This window comes from Rhinolophus sinicus, linkage group LG12 (genome assembly GCF_036562045.2).
Source record: "Rhinolophus sinicus isolate RSC01 linkage group LG12, ASM3656204v1, whole genome shotgun sequence".
In the NCBI taxonomy this organism is placed as follows: Eukaryota; Metazoa; Chordata; class Mammalia; order Chiroptera; family Rhinolophidae; genus Rhinolophus; species Rhinolophus sinicus.
Window position 1 is genome coordinate 14,557,300 of NC_133761.1, and position 21,384 is coordinate 14,578,683.

The window sequence follows — 21,384 nt, forward strand, 5'->3', positions numbered from 1 at the left end:
AGATATTGTGATATAGGGTAGGAGGGTATGGTTGTAAATGAAGACCATGACAGGGCTTCTATTTTGAGGGATTTATACTCTGGCTAAAGAGGTGAAAATTAGATACATGAAAGAGGAAGAAAATAATATATGACTACAAATAATCAAGTGCTAAACAAGTCTTAGGAGATGGAGAAGGTATTACTGACATCCTGCAATAATAATATCTGCTCTTCATGCAATCCCTACTAAGTGTCAGTTATTTTATATGCACTATATCTAAAACAAAAAACATTAACAAGTGATATGGGTGCAGAATCTCACACACACAGAATTGGTTTCTCTTTCTTAAATTAGAGTCTATTCGTTTATCCCTCCAAGTGTCCATCTAGACACACCCATTTGTCAATACATGACTAAGCAATACATAAACTAAGGCTAAACTAATTTAGTTTGCTAATTTGGAGTTTTATAAATTCTACAGTTTTATAAATTCTTTGGAGTTTTATAAATTCTATATGCCATCATAAAGGTATCTTTTATGAAGCAGAAGATGGTGTGTTTCTTAATCAGCATGAAATATAACACTTAGAGGAGACAACTCCTCATTATCACGTAAATATTCTTAAGTCTTTTACCATAACTGAAAACAAGGAAGCCTTCCCTAGCTCTTATGTTTTCTCTTTCCAAACATCTAATCCATAATTCTCCAAAGCAAAGTAGAAACAAACGTTCTTTCAAAGATATTTCAAAACTGAGTATCAAGCTAATTAGTCAAGGTCTGAAAGCATCAATGTCCCCCTATGTACACAAGGATTTGACTTCTATTGTTACCACAAAGAGAAATACCATAAAATAGGAAAGGGTCCCAAAGTAAATCACTTTACCATTCTGGGACTATTTGCTGGTGTAGAAAGTGAATGGGTTATACTAGAGTAGTGGAATTAGAACAACCGTGCTTGTTGTAGGGATTATTGGAGGGTGTCCTCTCTCCCATGCAATTGGCATGAGTCTGTTTTAATCTTATTTATTTATCTGACAAACTAGAAGATTTCATTGGTACACAGTGATCTTTAGCTTACACACACTACGAGAACCACCAGATCTTTCGAACTTTCCATATAGCTGGCGAGTTCTACAGATCTGTGAGAGTGCAAGACAATAGTGATTCCTAATTAACTTGATTTTTTTTCATTATATACAAATGTAGATTAGAACAGTTGGAATTGTTTGCAAGAATAAAACGCTCTCCAGGCTATTGGGTTCTGATTATAGAATGACTCCAATTATAGAATGTTGCTAATTAGCTCTGACCACATGGTGTTAAAAGAAAAGCTTACATATACTATTCTTTTTTGTGGGTAGTATGTGAAGGGTATGTGAGTTCTTTGCCAATTGGAAATCTCCCAGTCTTAAATTGTATGTTGTAGGACGAAAAATGCATTATCTTAGAATGATTTGTTACTTAAATAACTATATGATTAAAGAGTAGACTAAACATTAGCAATAGCAAAAATCTAGTTGTAAAATGTCCAAATCTAACCAAAATGAGGAGCTTACGTCAATTTCCTGTGTATAATAAGCATGTATTTTGTATGAATTTATATTTCCTTATATAAATGAAGTTCATTTAAAGTTTTGATTCTCACTCAAACCATTTATGCCACAAATCATATGATGAATATTTTACTACTTGAATTCTAACATGCCTTTTGAAAATAAACTAGCCTAAATCCTGGAGCATTCTCTTTATTATAATATAGCTGAAGCATACTGCCAAGAAATTTGAATGGAGGTATTAGTTCAATTAAAGATGCTATTATCTATCTATCCATCCATCCATCCATCCATCCATCCATCCATCCATCCATCCTTTCACCAAACTTTTTCTCTAGAAAATAGATAACTATATTTTAAAAGATTTTTTTTCTATAACAATAACAAAGCTTAATTTGTTTATCCACTTACTGGTACAGAGTTTCCATTTGGTCCTCTTGATCTAACCATTCTTCCTAGGACTTCAACACCATCCACGGTGATATTAGCTGATGCATTTATTGCCCTCTCACCCACTTGCTTGCAGTCAATAACCACTTTGGCCAAAGTCTTGTTGACAACAATGTGTAGCTGGATAAAAGTCAAGATGTTTTAGTAGGTAAGACGTAAGAGGAATATCAACCAAATTTACCTGACTGCATGACTCATCGCTCAAAAGTATGAAAGAGAAGATGAACGAATTTTGTCACTATGTATTTTGCTAGAGGAGAAAGGTTCCACTTTTATCACCTCCCTGATTATCCCACATTCAGGTACCATCTCTATTTTTATTTAATTAATACTTTCTTTAAAATGACATTGACAGCATTCACTTTTTGAAAATACAGGTTTCCTCTAAAGCAGTAACATCTTGAACAGGATTGTTGGGCTACGTATGCCTTTTCTGAATGCACATGAAAATGTTAAAAAAAATTAAATTTTGGTTGATTTACCAGCAAAAGAATTATCTATGGTATCACCAGTGCTAGCAAACCACACTTTGATAATATTAATTTAAGTTAAGGAGGAAAGATCTAGAATCTGAAGGAGACGGGGGAAGTCTTTCTATCGACTTCAGGACCAAATGAAATAAAGCTTTTTGGCTTAATGTATGGCGCAATTTTCTCAAATCGGAATCTCCAGAATCTGGAGGTCCATGGCAATATATTCAGAGGTCTACACTTTCTTTGTGAGGATTTGTAAAATCTGTGTTATCATGTGGTGATGGTCAAAGGAAGTATATTCTAAATGAACCATATTGTAAGCAGGTTCTGCCATGAAATTTCAGTGCTTATAAACACAATTTCAATTTATAATGGTGTTTGCCTCATGAGTACTTCTTGTGGCAGGCTACTTGTTTCATGAGTTAAAAGAGTGAAATTAGGCAAATAATGATTTCATATTAAGTGAAAGCCAAAAGAAGTTATAAATAGAAGCGTAAGGGAAGGTATCACGGTAGTTCAAAGATAAAAAGTATTGGGCAATGTGAATCATAGTTAAAACAGCTAGTATACTGGATGGTGAGCAGAGACTAAATATCCATGAAATAATGTCATCTTTCATGTTAAAATAGTGTTACTTCTATTTTTACTGGTTTTATTCAATCTTAATTTATTTTTGTTCCATTGTTGTATAGCAACTGAAAGCATAAGGATTTAAACCAAGTTTTCTTTAATCTTTTATTTAAATTACATCATGATAAAAATAATTTAAGTTAATAAAGGAGGTTCTTGAGAATTCTTTTTCCTTCAAGAAAGAAGTTAACTGTTCCCCAGCTGGAGAAAAGCTGCTGGAGTAAATTCCCCACAATACTTGCTTCATATTAACATCTCTTTTATGATCATTTAGAAGGCTATAATTTGACTTTGGTGCATTTTTGAGCATTGCCATATTCTTCATTATTATAAATTACAGAAATTTTCATGCTGGATGCTAGAAAACCGAGCATATAATATTCATGCTTTAAGAATTGTTCATTTGTAGGAGGTTATTCATTTTTTAAACAACTTTTGCATTACAAAATAAGACAATGAAAAGTTTTCAAAAATATTGTGTTTCTTTGATTGCACTTAAGAATCCATTTATATTATTATTAACTTTTTGAAAGAGACCTTGGGGGCACACTTTGTGTCCAAAGGGTAAAAAACTAAAGCCAACTGAAAATCAATGAGAAATAAAGGGGAAGTATTTTTTTCAATTATAACATAAGTCTGTACAAATTGGATTTGCATCAAGGTTTTGCATTAATAGATCTATTAATAAAATAGTTCGTTACATGATAAGCCTTTCCTTTTTTGTTTATTCAGCTGTTTAGCTTTGTTAAGACTTAGCAAAGTGAAGAAAGATTTTTCTTCATATAACTTTAAAAAATTTGAAGGTTTATAAATTTGAAACCAATTTTTAACGAACCTTACTTATAGGTCTTTGAGATCTTCTGGTAAGGTTGGCAAAGCTTAACATTTACCTGAGACTCATAAAAGAGTCTTTGGAATGAGATTTACAAGTTCACGCCTATTCCAGAGGCGAAGATGACAGCATGTTTTGAACACTCAGGAAATCTCACATGCTTTTCAACTCGCCTACAGTTTTCCTTGACTACCCTGCAAGGGACTTTGCCTAACTGATTAAAATAATCATATCAAGAGGAACTTGGTGAGGAATGGTAACAACTCCAAAGAGAAGCTAATGGGACCATTTTGAACCATGAACTAGTAAATCTCCACCTGCCATCTCATGTGTTTCCATGATACCTTGGACAGTCCTATTAAACCAAGAAAAAATTAAATTTTAATGTAACTTTTCTTACACAAAACCGTCCAAATTTTGTTATGCCATTGTTCTTATGCAGTTACAGTATTCCAAACCCCAGAAAGTAGCAAAGTTGTATAAATGATATGTATTTGACCATGTCCCAGTTCAGGAGACAGCCAAGATGGAGACTGCTGTGTGATGTGACATCCCTTTTCTCACCCTAACAGGGACACAGGGCTGGGTTAAAGGGCTGTTTGCAGCATCACCTCGTAAATGCTCTGCTCTCCCTATAGTCTTGGTGTCACACACCTTCACAGTCCAGAGATCAGTGGGGTTATTCGCCAAACACAAAGGAAACAGTGATCACCAAAACTCATTGTTTCAGGGACGTGAAATGTTAAGGAACAGAGTTCTTAGTACAAGTACCAGATTAAAATAAGTACAAGTAAAGTCAGGCTTTACAAAATCCGTCCTCTGGGTAACCTTTATGATGGCAGTGATGGGTTATCTATATATTCATAAAAATATCAGTGCAATCGGTTATATCTGTCTTTACATTTTAATATTATTTGGCTGAGTATGCTTTTCATCTGCATGGGTGGCCAGGTAGACCTGCAGTCCTTTCTACAGCTTATGTAATGTAGTGAATGCAAAACTGCCTCCTTAACAGAACCCTTTATTGCGTTGCTCCTCAGACTGGGAAATTGGACCGCTTCTATCAATATATCCTGGGGTACCTGCTAAAAAAATGCACATTTTAGGGTCTCATCTCAGAATGACCAAATCAGAATCTCCAGGCATTGTTAACACGCCTCGCTGGTAATTCTTACTCCCGTTGAAATGTGAGCTCCAAAGCCCTAGGGACTATTTTCACATCTCTCTGTCGCTTTGCCCACAGTAAATAAGAATAAAGAATTGTGTCTACCAAGCTTCACTCACCTTGTGAAAGCTTCCATAGAAAATTTTCCTAATTTCAGGTCCTTCAAAAGTAACAGTTTGAAAATCCCCACTATAGTCATAGTTGAAATATGTTAGGGTTTTCCCACCATCTAATCAAAGGAAAATAAAAACATTTTAGAAAGAATTAAAAGGAGTGAATCATTTTTTTCTAAAATTCAACTGAATACTAAAAATAATGCATCCATTGTTTTGAAGATCTGTTCAGGAGAAAGGGATCTATATAGTCCTTAGGTTGCCCCAGGCAGCCCATCCCACTGGCTAAATTAACTGATTTAATCATATGCCAATGATGGTGAGGCAGGGATCCCTAAACATATTGTTCCTCTATACTTCTTTGCCTGCACTCTCATCCATACCACCCTCTTGGGAGATGGCTGTCTGAAGCTAGAAGCAGAGGCAGACAAAAAGGGAGAATGAAGTTAATAAAATCTTAAGAACCAGAAACCAGACTCTTTGCCTAATTAACCCACTAGAGCAACCAACTTTGCCAGGACATGCAACTTATACCACCCCAAAAGAGTGATATTCCAATATGTCTTTTATTATGAATAAACAAAAACCTTCCTAATCTTGAGTATTTCATGTTACAAGGAATATTTTATTACAAAGAAATAGGAATATTTTTCTAATTCATTCCCAGGTTACCATTTAATTCTTCACTCTGCTTTCAAAAGTCTTGATCATTTTGAGAGACTTCTTTGTTTTCATGTCCTGGGTGTAATGGAGTTAGTGGCTTACACCCTTTTAATCTATAGCTTTCCCTTAGTTTTAATATCAATGCAAAATGCTTTCACAATATCGTATTTAGCTATTGATTCATTTCCATGTACTGAGAAGTCCTTTCACAAATACTAGTTGAAAACAAGCTTAAAATACTTTCCTTATCCAAATGTTTGAGTGAGCACCTAACAGTAGCCACTAAATTTTGGTTCCTAGCTTCACTGTGACCCTAAACTAAAAATCTATTTAGAAAACTCATTGACATTAACCAAACGCTCAATGATCCTCTTAAGTGATCATTATGTGTGACATCCCTGAGTGTGAGTTTAAAAAGCTTCCTTCATTGGTTCTTTGTCAACTTTCCAACATCCAAACAATAGTTTCTCAGCCTTCAAACCTATTCTCTTCTCTTTCTAGATTCACTCTCTAGATGATCTCACCTAGTATCTTGGCTTACACCAGGGGATGCCAAAAGAAATGTATACACGTGACTTGTATTCATCTTTTGTTATTGGTATATATTGACTATTACAATTTTAATACAGTTTTTTCCTTTCTTAAAATGTGTAGACATTTTTTTGGCACCCTCTGTATATCACACATATACAACTTCCAAATTTATTTCTCCATCTCAGAATTCTTCCCAAATATGTTGCTGCCAATCTGACGTTATTTTTGGGACATGAAATAGGCGTCTGACAACTACCACATTCACGTCCAAGAAGTGAATGTCTTGTCCCACCCTTCTCACTGATCCCCACTTCCCCCATCAACCTTGCTTTTCCTACAATCTTCACTAGCTCAGTAATTGTTTCTTTCATCTAGTTTACTACTAAGTTCCAGAGCCTAGTGCGGGCACATGGTAGAAACTCAGTGAATATTTCTTGAAAGAATGAGTAGATAAATGAATGAATCAACTGTTACATAATTCATTGCTATTATTTACACATGGCTTAAGATCAGTGAGTTACTCTGTCTGCCATATACACAAAACAGGCAAGATGGTATGCCATATACATCATTCACATAGATGTGTGCAAATGTTACATAAATAAATATACTTACTATCTAAAATGACTCCCACCAATGGGTCAGAATTTTTATTTAAAATCTCCCAAAGAGCAAATGGCTCCTCTGGAGTATCAGGAAGAATCCGGAAGAGAAAACTGATAGTGTAGTCAGAAGGCAGTCCTTCTGGATGCAAATACCTGAAGATGGACAGAGAATATTTTATTGTCTCTCCTCAAAAAAATTATTTATCTGATTATAAAAACAAATATGCTTTCATTATACAAGATTTGGAAAAACAGAAAAGAAGAAAATAACAGATCAGCATTGATCCCATCCAGAGGTGGTCATTGTTTTTGGTGTGCTGCCTTTTCCTTCCAGTTTTTAAAGAATGTCTGTATTTGTCCAATTTATATAATTTTGCCTCTTTATTTTTTTTAGCACCATTTACTACACATTTTATAGTTTTACACACACACACACACACATATTTTAGCAGTACTTTTTTTTTTAACTTTTTAATTTACTTTAAGTGTGTTTTCCAGGACCCATAAGCTCCGAGTAGTTGCTTCAATCTAGTTGTGGGGGTCGCAGCTCACAGTGGCCCATGTGGGGATTGAAACAGCAACCCTAGTATTAGGAGCATCGTGCTCTAACCAACTGAGCTAACTGGCTGCCCCTCTTTAGATATTTTTAAAAGCATGATATTTAATGTCTGCACAATCTTCTCTTGCTTGGCTATTCCACAATTTATCTAACTGGTCACTTGCTATTGAACAATTAAGTCGTTTCAAAAGCTTTAGTATTATAAGTCATGTTTATTTATAGTCCTTTTGTAAAACTTAAGACATTGTCGCTTTCTCCCACATGGGGTAGCTGGTAGCATTCTTCTCTGTGCTGCTGGCCATGATGGACCGTGCAGACCTTAATTCTTCAAGAATTAAGAATACTTTACTCCTGCTTCTGGAAGTGATGTCTGCAGACAGCTCTGAGATACTGCTTCCTTCAGGAATTGCCTCAGCTGAAGAAAGAGGCCTCTCCCAAAGTCATTCCAAGTTTTTAATTGCTTCTCTTCTTCACGACTACTCTTTGATAGGGACATAAGGATGGGAGCTTCTCCTGCTCCACTCTCAGAACTCCTGTGGGTGCGTCACCTGAGGCTTTTGTTGAGACTGCTGCACAGCTTGACTAGTCTCCTTTGCCCCCTCATACTTCCTGTGTTCCCTTCCGCAAGAGCCCATCCTCATAACTTCCCCGCATACTAATCTCCATCTCTAGATCTGCTTCCTGGGGAACCCAACCTGCTACACCATCTTATCTCTCTAACCACTAAGTAGATCAATCACACACTTTTAAAATTTCCCCTCAAGCAATGTATATACCTCTTTACATTTGGTAGGAGCCCCAAAATAGTTATGAATTAGATGAATAAATTTGTGAATATGTGGGGCTATAGCATGAATTTTAAAATGAAAGTTTGATTTGCATAGATAAAATATTCCATTCTCTTATTTGGTTATATGTTAGGTCATTCATTCATTCAGCAAATATTTATTGAGTGCCTACTATATGCCAGACATGATAACAGGCATTTGAAATACACTGACAAGTATCCTTGTCAATAAAACTGACAAGTATCCTTGTACGAGTACTTAAATTCTAGCAGAGTGATTTATACAGTGTGTTTGAAGATAATAAGTGCCATAGAAAAACAAAACAAAACAAAACAAAAATGGAGAGGCACAATGAGGATTGGGAATGCTGAAGTGGATTATTTTGCAATTTTAATTAAAGTCATCAGTGTTGGCTTTACTTAGAAGGCTCATTGAGAAGGTTACATTTGAAGAAAATCTCAAAGGAGACAAAGACATCCAGCCAGTTCAAAGACACAAAAGTGGGGTGTGCCTTCTGTGTTTGAAGAATGGACAAAAAAGAGACAGGAGGTAAAGTCAAAGAGGTAACAGGTACCCCGATAATGTAGGGCCCTGTAAGCCACTCAAAAACTTTGACTTTGACTCCGAAAGGGAATGGGGAACCATTGGCAGATTCTGGAGTGACATGATTTGACTTACGATTTAAAAGAATGGCTCTGCTACTTGAAGAATAGACTCTAAGAAGGCCAGGGTAGGAGCAGGAAGACCAATTAGGAAGCTGCTACAATGATCTAGGAAAGAGATGACCGTAGACCATATTGGGGAGATGGCAGTGGAGATGGTACAAAGGCGTGACAATAGGATTTCTTGATAGTTTGGATGTAGAACGTGAGCGAAAGAGAGGAGTCAGTTTTTTTTGTTTGTTTGTTTCCCTGAGAAAATCATTGGATGCAGTTTTTTCATCAATTGAGATAGAAAGGTCATAGGTGAAGCTGGTTCTGGGAGAAGATCAGGAATGTGGTACTGGATACGCGAAGTTTGAAATGCCCGAGTAGACATGTCTAGGAAGCAAATGGATGTACAGGACTAGATTTTGGGAAATAAGTCTGAACTGGACACACAAATTGTGGAGTCCTTAGCATATAGTCCACTTAACACTACGATACTGGTAAGATCACTGGGGAGGGTTTAGACACAGAAAACAGGAGATCACCGGGTAAGGCCTGTCCCTCCAACATTAAGAGATGAAGAAAAGAGGAGCCAGCACTGAAAAAGAACAGCTGGTAACATACGCAGAAACTCAAGAAAGTGTGTGTCCCAGAGACCCAGTGTGGAGAAAGAATCCAGGAGGAGGAAGTGATCAACGGTGTCAAAAGCTGATGACGGCTTTAGAAGGGCTGGGATTGGCTTTGGCAAGGTGGAGGGCATTGATAACTGCACGGCAATTTCAGTGGAATTGGAAAGGATTTTCCCTCTGGCAAATCTCACTTTTGGCTAGGCCTCCCCCAGGAATGATTTTTAAATAACCATTTTAATATTCATCACTAAACAGTGTCAAAAAAACAAAACAAAAAAAAACCCTGCCAAAAGGTAACATCAGATGCTGGCGTTCTCTAAAACCACATATATTCTGTAGGTCAAAGGCATGTATAACCATTTTCTAGAAAGTGAAACTGTGCCTATCACAACAAATATTTTAAATTATTAAAAGAGGTCTACTTATTTCAAATATTATTCCCCAAAGTGAAACACGATAATTTGGATAGCACTGTAATAGGCAAGACTGTAATAATAATTTGGAAGAAGAGAGAAAAGCAACTTGTTTATAAATTAGATAGATAAATTTAATACTCCAATATGATCTCTCCTCCTTTTTAATGTAAATATGCATACTACATCAAAATTTGGACACTGAAAAGAAACTAGTAAGGACGTAATATACGATATAATCACTATAGCTGGCACTGCTGTATGATATATAGGTAAGGTGTTAGGAGTAGATCCTAAGAGTTCTCATCCCAAGGAGAATTTTTTTCTTATTATTTGATTGGATCTAGATGAGATCATGGCCGTCAACTAAACCATCTTGTGGCAATCATGTCCCAATATACGTAAATCAAACCATTTACACTATACACTGGAAGGAAGAAAGGAAGGCAGGAGGAATCTTAAAGAATCCACCAAAAGGCGTTGGATAAGCAAGACTGTGTTTATATAATCTCAGTCAGAGATTTAAAATCACACATTGCAGTACCCAATGGTGAAATGAAGACATTGTCAGATAACCGCCAACCCTTCCCTCAACATTTGGACACTGAAAATGTTGCACGTTAAAATACTGAAGGCATTTAAAGACAAAAACAAATGTTGGTTGGGAATGTAAAGTAGCAGATGGTATCTTGAGAGATGACACTTTACACCAGGTAATCCCACCCTGGATTCTCAAGTCCCTGCAGAGTCCGCAGAATTGCTGCAAACAGCCCCAGCCATCCCAATGTGCAGCCCAGACTGTACCACGATGAGACAATGTGATCTTTACATAAATCGAATACTATTCTTCAGGTATATGGAGGTGCTATTTTGACTTCTCAAAGATAAAAACCATCTGAATGCATGGCACGAGTATTAAACGTTTCAAGGTGTGGACTCTGGGGCCCGACTGCCAGGTGCAAATCCCAGCACTGTCTCTTACCAACTATGTGATCTCACTCAAGTCACTTAGCTTCTTCGTGCTTCAGTTTCATTACTGGTGAAATTGAGGTCACAGACTTATTTGGAGGTTTGAGTGAGTTAATATATATATATAAGCATTTAGAACAATGCCAGGTATGAGAGTGCTGTGTAAGTATCAACTCTCTTCATACATTTTTCTTAGATCAACAGATATTGAAGTTCAACCAGCATTATATGTGAGTCTGATATTTTTAAACAAAGAAACCTAAACATCATCTGGAAACATATGGAAAATCCTACAGGGACCGATGGATTATAGTCTATCTCAAGTTGACATCATTTTCACATTGCGATATAATAAACACATGATTGGTTTTAATCTCTTGCAATGGAAACATACTTGGTTGGCTGGGAAACCAGAGCATCTTTATGAAGTCGGTAACAAGGATATACATTGAAGGTGCCAGGCTCCATAGAAACCCCTTCCACCGAGGAAAAATCCTTTTCAACCAAACCAAACCTTTCCATCATCTTAAATCCTTTAAAAAAAAACAACCCAGAGACAGAGAAAAAGATTAAACAGGCATTTGGGGATTTTTAAATTTCAAGATTAGTTTGTTAAGAATTAAAAGAAAAATCTGGACCCCGAATGGGAGCTATTTAATACATTTGTATTTGAAAAAAAAATTGCAATGAAGCCTACCAGCAAGATCTATGCCATCCTTGTGCACCAGTGGGCAGGCTGAAACACAAAACACACAATATAAAACCTTAATTTCTATATCTTCCAAATGTATTCTTTTCCTGTCCTGAGAACAGGAAGCTAACATCATCTTTCTGGAAGTCAATTGTGAAGGGAGTCCAAACCAGATGTAGCCATGGTTTTCTGTGGATTCCTCGAGACTGAAATGCTTTTACTTCTCCTATTAAAACCAGAGGGCCATAGTTTCCTTCTCCTCTCCTGGGTCCATTAAAATCCATGGTGGTCACTTAAGAGCATGTGTTGAGACAAGTCTCATTTCTAATGTGTTACCCTGATGAGCAGTCTTAATACATTTTTGCAAACTATTTGCTACAGCTGCTTAAGCAGAATTACTTTTAAACACAGACTCTTTAGGGAAAGTCTTCATCAACCTAAAACTCTAAACCCAGGAGAGGGGAAGGTTACTTCCACGTGCTCCAAATCGTAACACTTAATATGTGCATAACAAACAGCTCTACAAGACAATATTCTTTTCTCAGGTCTAAGGGGACTCAGCATTTAACCGGTATGAAATTGTTCAGCCTTTAAGCAACATGAGGAAGTACTCATTTCAAAGAACTCACTTGCTGATGCGGTTTCACACACAAAAGTAATCAATTCATCTTCAATTTTCCTAAAGGCGTCAAAGTCATCCACAAAGAAGACATGTCGGGCGCTGGGCTTGCTGCCAATGTTAACCAACTCTGAATAGTCTGCATCGGCCACACCAATCGCAAAAATGCTGTAGCCTGTGGCAGAAAGGAAACAGATTCCTGATTACTTTAAATTGCACGAGATACAAATAATGCAATACAAGACATTCAAATGTTTCAAACACATTTACGAAGGAGTACAAGTGGGGGTGGATAATTCATCTTTTACAGTTCATCAGAATTCTGCATGCCCATATGTCATGAAATGATAATTATCCCATCATCCCCTAAAGAAAATTTTCCATTTTAAGGAAACTCAAAAAGGCCAATGCCCCAATTAGTGCCTGAGACAAAATAGTTGCCATTTGAGTAAAACATCTTTATGTCTGCATATTTTTAATAATTATCTTAAAACTTATGAAATGAAGTGTAGTTAAAACAGAGAAGTTATAGATTTTTTTTTTCAGAAGTAGAAACTATTAGTAGGCTTAGCGGCTTGAGGTGGGTCATAGTTCAGTGCTTGGCAAATAAATACTAAATTATTTGCCAGGCATATCTTATACAATGTAATCTTCACAGCAGTCTTCTGAGACTCTCCACGTCACAGAGGATGAGGCTGAGAAGTTTCTGTGATCAGGTTTCATCCCTGGCTTTTTATAATGGTCCTTTTCATAGTATTGCACTGAGCTGCTAGCATTTCTTATACAGGGCGTCCTATATGTAGCAAAAGTATTAGAGAAAATACAGCAAAATAATAGATTTGTAACCTGGAACGTATTTTTAAAATCATACTGTCTAGTTAACATTGAGAAAGATTTAGAAACATTTAAGTCATGCAGATATAGCTTCTCCATTTGTACTCAGAAAACAACAATACTACCATTTTACTGGTAGCCACTATTGGTGATGTATGTACAACTTACCGTCAGATTGCATCTCCCTGGAGATTTTGTCCACATCATCTTGTGAGCGTCCATCAGTTATAACCACAATGACCTTTGGGATGCCTTTTCTGGTACCTGACTCTGCATTGAACAAGGTATCTCGGACATGCTTAATTGCTTTTCCTGAAACAAAGGAAGGCAAGAGTTCAATTTCATTCCCTCCCATTTTTGTTTTCGTGCGGAGGGAAGGAGAGGAACAAAGTTCTTCAATCAATCAAACTCTTTTTTAAAAAAATCTATCATACTATGCCTCAAAAACAGGTCATTTTTGAATGGCTAGATAAAGAAGATGTGGTACATATATACAACGGCACACTGCTAGCCATAAAAAAGATGAAACATTTCCATTTGCAACAACATGGACAGATCTTGAGAGTATTATGCTAAGTGAAATAAGACAGATGGAAAAAGAACTATATGATTTCACTTATATGTGGGACATAAAACAAAAATAAACCAACAAAACAAACTCATAGATACAGACAACAGAATCTTGTTTACCAGAGATGAAAAGAGGTGGGAGCAGGAAGAAGAGGGCAAAGAGAGTCAAATACATGGTGACGGAAGGAGACTAGACTATGGGTGGTGAGCACACAATAGAATATACAGATGTCATATTATAAAGTTGTACACCTGAAATTTATATAATATTATTAACCAATGCTACTCCAATAAATATAATTTTTAAAAGGTCATTTCAGTAATTAATAATTAATTCCTTTGGGTCTTAATTGGGCTTTTTTTGGTGTTACCTGTTTTCGTATTTCCTCCTTTGTATGAAATATGTTTAATTGCATCAAGAAGAGTCTCTTTGGTTTTGTAAGTGTCTAGTTTAAATTCTGTTCTGGGGTCATCAGTGAACTGAACCATTGCAACCTGGAAAGAGAAGGTGTGTTTGTTTTTACATATCTGGAGACTTCCTTTGGGCCAGAGAACACACACATAAGAACATATTACCTACAATTTTCATTTCTTACTTAACCCAGGCCACAATTTCCTTGATTTAAAATTCCACACACGTTATATACCAAATCTGACGACACATTAAATAGCATTTTGTCTCTAAGTACCTTTTAAAAAGTACTCTATTTTCAAAATCTCTCTCTAATGCTTGTAGGCCTATGTCACCTCATTTGATAGATGGAAAAATGGCAGCGTAGGCCTTGTAACTTGACAAAGGACAGAGAATCAGAATTGGCTTCTTTACAAGGATTTCCTTACAGAGCAAACCCATGAAGTAATTACTACTATTCTACCATTTTACAGATGATGAAACTGAGGCCCAGAAAGCCAAGTAACTTGCACAACAAGATCACAAGAATAGTACCAGCGGAACCAAGAGCTGAAGCCAGGTATATTCTCATTCAAAATCTGTGTTGTTAACTACTACAACACACACCTTTCTGGCTTCCTTCCCTATCATTTGCTTTTATGCCTGTGGAACTTCGGGGCCATTTTTAATTTATGGATTTCGCTTGTTTTTCTGAACTATGATGCGGGGAGTAAACAGAGCATCTTCTGAGGGCTTTCTTTGATTTTTGTGAGCCTTCAACTGCTACCAGTTTACCAAGGTCTACAGCACATGTCACCACCCTTAGGAAACGTCCTGATGCTTCCATTTAAAACAAAACAAATTTCTCCCTCCCTGAAATGCCTCCGCAACTTTATGTATTCTGCACTTATGGTACCCCTTATAGTCAAATTTTCTCAGCCATTCATTCCCCCAAAATATATTCCAAATCTGTTCATTTTGGTGCAATTCTGCTACCACTCTAGCCCAGGCCTCCATCTCTCCCATGGACCACGGGAGCAGGGTCCTAGCTGGTTTCACCACTTCCACGCTTACCCTTATTGATATGCACACTCCACAAAGCAGTCAGAATAATCTTTTTTAAAAAGCACATGAGATTTTGTCTCTTCTCTCCATACTGTCCATGGTCTTTCCATTGCATTTATGATGACACCCAATCCTTTAATGGGCCACTAGATTCAAGATAGTCTGGTTTTGCCTACTTCTTCCCCCTCCCCTCCTGTCCCTACACATGCTCAGCTGCTATATTCTAGCTACAGGTTTGAGCATCTGAAGCTGCAGAATGGATTCTGATCTTAGATCCTATGTGCTCACTAACGCCTTGTGTGGAAAGTCTACTGTCAGATCTTCTCTAGATCATTTATACCTCAGTTCAGAAGCCACCTCCTCCAAGAAGCCTTCAAGGGCTAGAAAATTTAAAATCACCAGCCCGCTCCCACCCTCCCCCACACACACTATTTTAAATAACCCTCAGTGAATTTAAATCATGTCACTCCATTTTCAGAGCTTACATCGCCACCTGTGAATTTATTTACCTATTTCTATCTGTCTCTCCCCCTCCTCTTGTCTATGCCTTTAAGAATATGAGCCATGTAATGAGGGACATTGTCTGTCATACTCGTTATGACAGTGCTGTATCTGGCCATAATAAATGCTCAATAAACACTTGTTGAATGAACAGATTAATTTGAAGTTCTACTTGGTTCTATAGTAGTTTATGGCCACAGCCTCTCTCTTCCAAGATTTTAATGTCTTTGAAGACAGGGAAAATACTGGGTGCATCCAAAAAGAAGATATTCTATTCTAGTACGTATACAAGGAACATCTGTGGGTGTGGCCATTCTAACCTGTCTTAGTTGGCTGACCACGATAGCTTTTAAGGATTCGCATCTTCTCAAGCTCTATCAGGTATCAGTAAGATGTTTCCAAATGCAGACTTGTGTGTCCTCTCATCTAGGGTTGGATATGATCCTTAGAGTTCTTTACCTATATCCCCTGACTAAGAGCTATAACAATAGATTAGGATAATATTTTAATGCATAGAACGAATTCATAATTGACGTATGAGCCTTACTTGAGTTCCATCAGTACCAATCTTATTCAGGGCTCCCACCGTGTTATACAGAAAGTCAGTGATCTTGTTGAAATTTTCATCTCCAATACTCCAGGATCCATCCACCATAAACACCAGGTCAGCCTTGGCAGCTTTACATACTGAAGACCAAGAATAAGTTTTGAATCAGAGAGAAGGGGGGAACACAGTAGGTATTAAATCAACAAAGCAAATGATGATTTCCCTCTGGTCACTCGAGGTCTTTCCCAAAGAAAAGGTATAAATCCTTTAAAGGTCGTGTTCCAAGCTCTTGTTTGTTATGCTTCTTGACCACTGTTCTCTTCGATACTCAAGATTCCCATTCATGACTCAGAAGTGTCTACTGAACATGGGGAATTGGAAAGGAAAAACTCCTCCAGCCTCAGCCCCAAAGAATAGAAATGAGAGAATAGAAAAATGTGGAACTAAAGTGATTTACAAAGAGGAGAATCAGCCAACACTCTCTAGGGCTGACTGACTTAGAGGAAATCCAAGTGATGGTTCTGTGCACCCTGTTCTCTACTTGTTGAATTAGTAACTTCCGAGCGATTCAACTTCAGCAGGAAGGCATATGACACAACGGAAGCAGATTAACCTACAACTTGATGTGCATTAGAGCTGAGGCCATAAGCAAACTTTAATTCCAGCCTTGCTCCATAGATAGACGATGTAGTATAGAATTGTACACTTAAAACCTATATAATTTTACTAACCTATGTCATCCCAATCAATCTAATAAAAAAGAATTTCTGTCTATGCCCTTCTGCCTTTCATTGTTACGGGTCAAAAAATGTACACCAATGCCAGCCCAGAGAAACTATTATCTGTTGGCATCATGACAAATGCCAACACCAACAAACAAGCAATAAACATGCCAACGAAAACCTACTCCACTGAAAGCATTTTTAATTGTCGTTTTTTGGTATCATGTGCTGTTTCAAATTATCTATGTCTCTTTTCTCTTTCATTAAGTAGACCATTGTGGTTGACTGTATTTCATGATGAAACAAATAATTTACTCTTCAATAATCTGAATCTCCTAAGGTCAGTTACACACAAATATTCTTTGAGATAATGTGCCTTTGTACTTTCTTTAGGGGAAAAAAAGAAATCATTTGGTTTTTATTTTATTAAGCACAACTTTATTCCCTTAAAGCTATTTACAGTGCAAAATAAACCATCTCTAAGTGAAGTAATAAGCCAGGAACAATAAGGGTCTGGTGAGGTTGTTCTCACGAGTTCCATGATTTATAAAATTTTACCAATTTAAGGTTTAAATTGAAAGCTGAAAGGGATCACAAGACCTGCTAATTATAAGCTTATGAAAGAAAACCTGGTCCTCTATTTCCAGGGAAAGATGAAATCTAGATTAGGTTTTACCTTTGAAATGAGAGCTAAATCTATTTGAATATATACTCAAAACAAAAAATTAATAAGTCAAAAAAATACACCAAAATGCATGAAGAAATTACCTCTGGGATATGAAATTGTGTTTTTAATCTTCTTCTGTGTACTCTTTTCTACTTCTTAACATTTGTTTAATAAATATTCAGTATGACTGAAGGGAAATGGGAGAAGGGGGGAAATAGAAGAAAGGGAGTTGGAAAAGAGAGATGAGGGTGGAGAAATAGGGGGCAGGAAAATAATGTTCATTGATGAGGATTCTTGCAGCTGTACAGATAATTTCTTAAACTACAAATCAGTGGCAACCATGTTGAAAGTCCTATATCTTTGCTTTAATGTCTTGTAAAGTGATCCTTTATTATTTTCTACTTCTACTCCCTAAAAGATCTTTACTGTTGATTTTTCACTTTATATGTGGGGGCTCTTCCAGTATCTCCCATTGTCATTACTTCCCAAATACTCGTTGATACAACTGTTATTAAGCCCAATATTGGTAAAGCAGATTCTTTCCTTTTTCATCAACGTTTTTATGCCTGGTTCAGTATCAAGGCTAACATTTTTCTTTTACTCCTTTTATAAGAATGAATCATTCTCTTTATCCCAAATTCAAAGTGTTGCCAAATCCTATAACTTATTATTAAAATAGAATCAGAGGTGATACTGCTGGAAGGGATCTTGACATAACTTGGCTCATTTCCTCCTCTGTCCCTCTACTCCCCAATCAGGTTTAACTGGGAGAATAACAGAATTCCTTAGAACAGTGCTTTCAAACTTGCATGAGCGTTTGAGTTCCCTGTGGATCTTGTTAAAATACAGATTAATGAATTGATTTAGTAGGTCTGGGGTGGGACCTAAGATTCTATATTTCTAAACATCTCTCCCAGGTGATGCTGGTATAGCCATTCTCCCTCTTTTCTTTTTATTCTACATAGTTTAATAACTAATTATGCGGTAATATATGATAACTGCTCTGTTGGCAGTTTACTTACTATATGATTTTTTCACTTCCTATGATTCAGTTTCTTCTTTGGCTTCCATAATAAGCTTTGTTTCAGATGCTTAGTAAATGCTGGTTTCTTAATTTATTTGATGGTCAAGAAAATTTTCCATCTTGTCTACTGACATCTAATGTTTTAAACCTATTTCTGAAAAAGTGAAATTCTCTATTGTTAAACCCCTTTTGTTGGTTGTGCCTATCTCAGCTGCAATATTTATATTAAAATAGCCTGAATTTCCCTGATTTCCCCTTCTCCCTGGTTGTTAAAAATAAAACTAGAATTTATCTGTAAATAAATAAATAAATAAATATATAAAATATCCAGTATGGCTTTAATAATAATTTACAGACTTTTTAATTAAATGTATGTAGGACAAATAGAGCACAAAGTGAATAATGCATTCAAGTGGCAAAAGCCCACCATCTAAAACCACCCTGGCAAAAATTTCTACTTTGTTAATTCTTACTCTCACAGACCCTTCCAAATCACACATCTTCCACGAGCATTCATAACTTTTTGCCAAATAACCACCAAGCTCAGCTATAAATAAAAATACTCTGACCTCAAAGAGTTCTGTAATATCTGCATCAGAAATGTCTAATTAGGAAATTCTTCAATCAGGATTCTGTTTTCAGTTCCAGTCGTGACAATCATCATAGATATCACGACTAGAGAAGGCTAGGTATGAAAAAGGAAGAGGAAAGAGTCTGGCATTCCAGGTAGAATAAATAGCATTAAAAGATGCAGGACAGCGTAAGACATGTACGGGAACCCTGAGTTGTACAATTGTGCTCTTACCTAACAGAGGATGGGAAATGATGTCTCCAAGTAGGGTGATGGCTGAAGACTCTGCATAGTGTGCTAGGAAGGATGCTGAACTTTATTAGACTGTCTCATTGCCTCTTTGTTTCCTTGACCCTTAAACTCTCCATCATTGACCCCACTGACTTTCAGCTCTTATAAGACAGAAACAACTTATTTTTCTTTGTATCCCTGATAGGTAATAGGTATTTTTAAACGCATGATGATTGGAAGACCACTTCCAAAACAACCTTCCAACTATGTGTTCAAACCATCCTCTCCATTCCACCACGATTATCTTTCTCAAATACAGATTTCCTCAGGTCAGCCTCCCTTCACAAAACTTCTCATGGCACACCATTTCCTATCGGATAAAACCCAGACTTCTTGTTCAGGCACAAAGACCACTTCATGACTCTACCTTCCCCCTTTTCCATGTATCATACTAGCACTTCTAGTTCCCCAAACATATTATGTGCTTAGATCGCTCCATGACTTTGAATGCTGTTCTCCCCATTATTTACCTGGAAAACTCATTCTTCAAAATGTAAATCAAATTCCTCCTCCTTCTTTACAAGTAATTAACCTGCAACAGCACTAACTATTCTCATTTCTGCGCTACCACAGTATAATCTTCATTTTCTAACTCGTATCCTCAACTGATAATTGCCCAGGCAAACACCTATCCTCTTGCAATACTGGGAATAAGCAAAGAGCAGCAATCATATATTATTATTGTATTCCAAGTGCCTAGCATTAGAGCTTTGAGAATGCATAGTAGGGTTAATAAATCTTCATTAATGGAATGAAAAAAAATATTAACAATGACTACTGTGTAAGAGGTGATAAGGAACTCTTGTGATGAAGACAGAAAGAAACAACTGGGAGAGGCATTTCAGAGGTAAACTGGGAAAATATCACCCTGTCTACAGAATTACAAACTAGAGCCTCACTCACAAATTATGTAACTATTCTTCTCTAGTGAGCATTTACTACTATGATATTTTCAATAAATATGAAGTAATTCTATTAGAAAATCTACCTTGTGTATACAGAATCTATAATTAGATTTTTTTCTTTTCTTTTTTTTTTTAACTTTTGTTTATTTTAAATGTTTTTCCAGGACCCTTCAGCTCCACATCAAGTAGTTGTTTCAATCTAGTTGTGGAGGGCGCAGCTCACACTGGCCCATGCGGGTATTGAACCGGCAACCCTGGTGTTACAAGCATCGCGCTCTAACCAACTGAGCTAACCACTCGCCCCCTATTTTTCCTTTTTTTAAATTCAATATGTTTGATATATAATATTCTGTAAATTTAAGGTTATATATTATAGTATGGGTCCCTCTGTAGCAATATTTAGCACCTCTATCACATTACATAATTTTAGTATAATATTGTTGTAAATATTCATCATGTTGTACATTAGATCCCTATGTCTTATTTATTGCTGGTTAGAAGTTTGTATCCTATCAGAGTTTGATAAGGATTTGTATTAAGGAGAAAATATCTTTTATCAATACCTCAGTTTTTAAATGAACACCAACGAAACCTTAAACCACAAATCACATCATTATTGTATTATTCTTTACCTTCTTTTGCTGGTGGAATGGTCGGAGGAAAAGTAGGTGGTTGAGTAGGAAGTGATTCTGTAAAGGAGAGGGAGAAAGAACATCAATTAGCCATCTCATCTGTGGCAAAAAAAGGGAGGTCACAAGGTGGTAATTTTTCAGGGGAGTCAATGGTTGCAACAGTTCCTTCTTTGAGAATTTAGTGAATTTAGTGACTACTATAAATCAGCCAGAGCCTGGGAAAACTGGTTCCATCCATCAGGCTCAACCTCAGATTGAAGGCTTGAAATGCCCGTTTGCCACAATTCAGTTAACCCAGCAGGAGTGAATGTAATCAAACTGTCAACTACAGAGTGGTCCTGATGCGAT

At 36.6% G+C, this 21,384-nt stretch overlaps 1 protein-coding gene across 5 annotated transcripts in view; it reads right to left on the reverse strand.

Annotated features, from left to right (window-relative positions):
• COL14A1 (collagen type XIV alpha 1 chain) overlaps window positions 1-21,384 on the reverse strand; it is a 224,969-nt gene that overhangs the window by 67,440 nt on the left and 136,145 nt on the right. For all 5 annotated transcript variants that reach the window (XM_019716589.2, XM_019716514.2, XM_019716662.2 and 2 more), the window contains exons 25-34: window positions 21,037-21,093; window positions 16,225-16,364; window positions 14,092-14,215; window positions 13,319-13,462; window positions 12,327-12,491; window positions 11,704-11,742; window positions 11,401-11,539; window positions 7,012-7,154; window positions 5,206-5,315; window positions 1,948-2,106 (exon numbers count right to left, since the gene is read on the reverse strand). In XM_019716589.2, the coding sequence (XP_019572148.2) occupies window positions 1,948-2,106; window positions 5,206-5,315; window positions 7,012-7,154; window positions 11,401-11,539; window positions 11,704-11,742; window positions 12,327-12,491; window positions 13,319-13,462; window positions 14,092-14,215; window positions 16,225-16,364; window positions 21,037-21,093 (1,220 nt within the window). The remainder of the gene's footprint in view (window positions 1-1,947; window positions 2,107-5,205; window positions 5,316-7,011; window positions 7,155-11,400; window positions 11,540-11,703; window positions 11,743-12,326; window positions 12,492-13,318; window positions 13,463-14,091; window positions 14,216-16,224; window positions 16,365-21,036; window positions 21,094-21,384) is intronic.